This window comes from Trichechus manatus, unplaced genomic scaffold (genome assembly GCF_000243295.1).
Source record: "Trichechus manatus latirostris isolate Lorelei unplaced genomic scaffold, TriManLat1.0 scaffold00058, whole genome shotgun sequence".
Lineage (NCBI taxonomy): Eukaryota > Metazoa > Chordata > Mammalia > Sirenia > Trichechidae > Trichechus > Trichechus manatus.
In genome coordinates, this window is record NW_004443994.1 from 6944928 (window position 1) to 6950470 (window position 5543).

Here is a 5543-nt window from a genome sequence, read left to right on the forward strand (position 1 = left end):
GCTTGGGTCAGGCGCACCTTAGTCCTCAAGGTGACATCTTTGCTTTTCAACACTTTAAAGAGGTCTTTTGCAGCAGATTTGCCCAATGCAATGCGTCTTTTGATTTCTTGACTGCTGCCTCCATGGATATTGACCATAGGTGCATAGATTTACATCTGGGTTCTGGATTCTGTTCCATTGGTATATGTGTCTGTCGTTGTACAAGTACCAAGCAGTTTTGACTACCGTGGCTGTATTGTAGATTCTGAGATGAGGTAATGTGAGGCCTATTTTGTTCTTTTTCTTCAGTAATGCTTTGTTTATCTGGAGCCTCTTTCCTTTCCATATACAGTTGGTGATTAGTTTTAACATCTTGTTAAGGAGTGCCGTTGGTATTTGGATCAGGATTGTATTATATCTGTAGATCACTTTGGGTAGTACTGACATTTTCTCAATGTTGAGTCTTCCTGTTCTTGAGCATGGTATATTTGTCCATTTATGTAGGTCTCTTTTGGTTTCTTCCGGTAGTATTTTGTAGTTTTCTTTGTATAAGACTTTTACGTCCCTGGATAGATTTATTCCTAAGTATTTTATCTTTTTAGAGGCCATTAGCAATGGTATTGTTTTCCTAATTTCCTTTTTGAAGTTCTCTTTGTTGATGTATAGGAATCCAACTGATTTTTGTATGTTGATCTTGTATTCTGCTACTGTGCTGAATCTTTCTATTAGTTCCAGTAGATTTCTTGTGGAATCTTTGGGGTTCTCTATGTATAGGATCATATCATCTGCAAATAAGAATAGTTTTACTTCTTCCTTTCCAATTTGGATACTCTTTATTTCTTTTTCTTGCCTTATTGCTCTAGCTAGGACCTCCAGCACCTGTTAAATAGGAGTGGTGATAAAGGGCATCCTAGTCTTGTTCCTGTTCTCAGAGGGAATGCTTTCAGCCTCTCTCCATTTAGAATGATGTTTGTTGTTGGTTTTGTATAGCTGCCTTTTATTGTGTTGAGGTATTTCCCTTCTATTCCTATTTTATTGAGACTTTTTTATCAGGAAAAAGTCTTGGACTTTATCAAATGCCTTTTCTGCATCAATTAAGATGATTAGGTGATTTTTCTCTTTTTTCCTATTTATGTGGTGGATTATATTGATTTTCTAATGTTGAACCATTCTTACATACCTAGTATGAAGCCCACTTGGTCATGGTGTATTATTTTTATGATATGATGCTGAATTCTGTTGGCTAGAATTTTGTTGAGATTTTTTTGCATCTATATTCATGAGAGATATTGGTCTGTAATTTTCTTTTTTTTTTTGGCATCTTTGCCTGGCTTTGGTATCAGGGTTATGCTGGCTTCATAGAGTGAATTTGGGAGTATTCCTTCTGCTTCTGTGCTCTGAAATAGTTTCAGCAATACTGGTGTGAGCCCTTCTCTGAATGATTGGTAGAATTATCCTGTGAAGCCGACCAGGCCAGCATTTTTTTTTGGGGGGGGGGAGTTTTTTTTATTACCTCTTCAATCTCTTCTCTTGTTATGGGTCTGCTCAGATTTTCTATCTCAGATTGTGTTACTTTAGGTAGGTAATGTGTTTCTAGAAATTCGTCCATTTCCTCTAGGTTCTCAGATTTTTTGGAGTACAGTTTTTTAAAGTATTCTGTTATGATCCTTTTTATTTCAGTTAGCACTGTTGTAATGTCCTCTGTCTCATTTCTTATTTGGGTTATTTGCTTCCTCTCCTCTTTTTCTTCTATCAGTTGGTCAGTGGTTTGTCAACTTTGTTGATCTTTTCAAGAACCAACTTTTGGTTTTGTTGATTCTTTCTATTTTTCTGTCTCTGTTTCATTTATTTCTGCTCTCATCTTTATTATTTCCTTTCTTCTGGTAGCTGTGGGCTTCTTTTGCTGTTCTCTTTGTATTTGTTCAATTTTTAGGGCTAACATTTTGATTTTGGCCTGTTCTTTTTGATGTGTGTGTTTATTTCTATAAATCAACCTCTGAGCACTGCCTTTGCTGCGTCCCAAAGGTTTTAGTATGATGTGTTTTCATTATCATTTGATTCTAGGAATTTTTTTATTCCCTCTTTGATTTCTTCTGTTACCCAGTGGTTTTTAAGCAAGGTGTTACTCAGTTTCCATATAATTGATTTGTTTTCCTTGCTCTTCCTGTTATTGATTTCTACTTTTATGACATTATGATCAGAGAGGCTGTGTTTTGGATTTTATTAGGGTTGCTTTGTGGCCTAAATTGTGATTTATTCTGGAGAATGTTCCATGTGCATTGGAAAAGAATATATACTTTAATGCATTATAACCAAATATATAGAATGGGTGGAGTATTCTATATATTTCTGTGAGGTTAGGTTGGTTGACTTTGGCTTTTAGATCTTCTATATCTTTGTTCAGTTCCTTTCTAGATGTTCTGTCCTTTACCGAGAGTGGTGTGTTGAAGTCTCCTACTATTATTGTGGAACTGTCTGTTTCTCTTTTCAGTGCTGTTAGAGTTTGTTGTATGTATTTTGGAACCCTGTTGTTGGGTGCATAGATATTGATTAAGGTTATATCTTCTTGGTAGATTGTCCCTTTGTTCATTGTATAATGTCCTTCTTTGTCTTTAATGGCTGATTTTGCCTTATCTGAGATTAGTATTGCCACTTCTGCCCTTTTTTGGTTACTGTTTGCTTGAGATATTTTGTCCATCCTTTGATTTTTAATATATTTATGTCTTTGTGTCTAAAGTCTCTTGTAGATAGCATATCGATGACTTGTACTTTTTTAATCCATTGTGCCACTCTCTATTTCTTCACTGGTGCATTTAATACATTTACATTCGGTGTGATTATCGATAGATATGACTTCATTGCTGTCATATTGTTGTGCCTTTTCCTTTTCTTTTGTTGTGCTGACATTTTGTTTCTTTTACTTTCCTGTACTAAGCTCCTTCTGTTTGTGATTTTCTTTTCTTTTGTTATTATAGATTTTGTGTTTACTAAGACTTATGTTTTTCTGCTTTTTTATTCTAATGAGTAGGTTTGTTAACTTTCTTTGTGGTTGCCTTGAAATTTACTCTTATCTTCCTAAGTTTGAACCAGTTGTTTACTACTTGATATCACCTTGACTTACTCTTCATTTGGAAGTTCTATACCTACACTGTTTATTCCCACTTTTATTGTTTTAACATTGTTGTCGTTTACAGATTGACGTCTCTGTTTCCTTGCTTCAAGTTTTTAGTTTTGTTTTATTACTGAGAGTTCTTTACCTAGGTTGGTATCTGGCTGATGCTGTCCTATGTCCTAGCCTCTGGTTTTTGTTGGTCTGTAACCAAAGGACTCTCTTTAATATTACTTCTAAGTTTGGTCTTTATGAGTTCCCTTAATTTCTGTTTATCTGGAAATGTCCTAATTTTGCCATCGTATTTGAGAGAGAGTTTTGCAGGATATATTATTCTTGGTTGGCAGTTTCTTCTTTCAAGGTTTTATGTGTCATCCCATTGCCTCTTTACCTGTTTCCACTGAGTAATCAGAGCTTAGTTTTATTGTTCCCCCTTTGTAAGTGACTTTTCATTTTTCTCGAGCTGCTCTCAGGGTTCTTTCTTTGTCTTTGGTTTTGCAAGTGTCATGATATGTCTTGGTGACTGTCTTTAGGGTCTATAATACATGAAGTTCAGTGAGCTTCTTGGATGGTCAGCTTTTCGTCTTTCAGGATATTTGGGCAGTTTCGTGCCAGCAAATCTTCAACAATCTTCTCTGTGTTTTCCATTTTTTCCCCGTTTTGGATACCTGATATCACACAAATACATGCTCTTGATTGTGTCCCACATAGTTCTTAGGTTTTCTTCATTTTTGTTTATTCTTCTCTCTGATTTTTCCTCAAAGTAGCATCCATGATTTTGTCTTCAATTTCACTGATTCTGTCTTCCATTGTTTCAAAATTGCTCCTGAGACCTCCTATTGAGTTGTCCATTTCTGAAATTTTATTGTTTATCTTTTGAATTTCTAGTTGTATGATTTCTAATTATTTATTTTGATGTTTTTTTCTTTCATTATTTTCCTGAATTCTTTTATTGCTTTGTATATGTCTTCCTTGATTTTGGCTATATTTCCATTAGTTTTGTCTGTGTTTTCCATGGACTTTGTGCTTTGTATCTTTAAGGGACATTGGTAACGGCTTGACTCTAGAATCTTTTTCAAATAAAATGGAAAACAAATGCCATGGAGAAGAGCAGAAAGAACATCAGCAGTCATTGGAAACTCAAGATAAATGCAAACTCTGGCTTCTCAAAGACCGTAATTTAGCAAGGGAGAGAGAGCAAGAGCGGAGGAGGAGAGAAGCAGTAAGTGAACTTTAGTTTACTACATCTAACTTTAACAAAGGAAAGATTTAACAGAGCGGTATTTTTTATGTGTTCAAATATGCGTTCAGCATAGTTTTTCAGTAATGATGTAGTTACCTTTTTAGTGAGGATCAGGTTCTAAAATCAGAGCCCCAAATAAAAATTTGATGTAGTTAAAAGAAGCAAGCATAGTGTAATAGGTAATACAGCATCAACCCTGGAGCTACTAGAGTGCCTGGGTTCAAATACGGGTTTTCCCTTTACTAGCCTTTTTTGTGCAGACATATGCTTTCATATCTCTTGGATATAACCTAAGAGTGGAATGACTGTTCATTCATGGTCATGTTCATTCATGTTCTCCTTAATACCCACTCAGTCAATATTGAGAGTTTTCTTACCTAGAGACAGAAGTCAAACTTGTTCTTATAGATTTTAGTTTTTATTTACCACACAAAAAGTATTTTAAGAAAAATCAGGTTGTATTTGAACAGAAATAAATTATGAACTTATGTTAAGTAAATTTTGTTCATTTTTTATGATCCATTCTAAGTATTGCATAATAATTTTTATATAGATAATTAAGGCATAAATTTATTAAGTAACATTTGTTTTAAAATTTCCCCTTTTCTACAGATGGCTGGTACCATTGATATGACTCTTCAAAGTGACATTATGACAATGTTTGAAAACAACTTTGATTAAAACTCCGTTTTCTAATTAGCCATCAACCCTAAATGAAATTAAGATTATAAAATATAGATGATAAAATGATTGCTTTCAGACACCAAGATACCAATCTTATATTGTATTTTAACTGTTCTAAAATGATTAAACAATTTTCAGTTACATTTTTTAATAGCTATATGTTCATTTTTTAAATGACGTAATTTATAGGACGTTTTATAATTTGGATCCCAAAATATTGAATAAATTCCCAGATGTTATTTATTCTGTAAATAATTGTCTATGTATTATAGACCTTGTTCTAAGCAATGAAAATCCAAAAAAGATAGTCCCCACTTGTTTAAAAATGAAGAATATGAACAAATGTGTCAAAAACAATGAAAGACTTAGTTCCTGTTGAGTTTTTGAATCAAGTATTTGTCTGCCTTCCATAATACTTAGATCCTCTAACAAATAATACTTGGATTCCTTGAGTGTCAAGTTACATAAGATTCTCTGCTAGCTATATATTTAAAATTTATATTCAAATTTAGGTTAAATAAAATATTA

General features: G+C 33.8%; 1 protein-coding gene across 1 annotated transcript in view; it reads left to right on the forward strand.

Annotated features, from left to right (window-relative positions):
• The window catches only part of BRDT (bromodomain testis associated), a 65232-nt gene extending 60220 nt beyond the window's left edge, over positions 1 to 5012 (forward strand). Inside the window, 2 exon segments of the mRNA XM_004378732.1 lie at positions 4130 to 4310; positions 4944 to 5012. Of these exon segments, the coding sequence (XP_004378789.1) occupies positions 4130 to 4310; positions 4944 to 5012 (250 nt within the window).
• Positions 5013 to 5543: the final 531 nt, after the last annotated feature.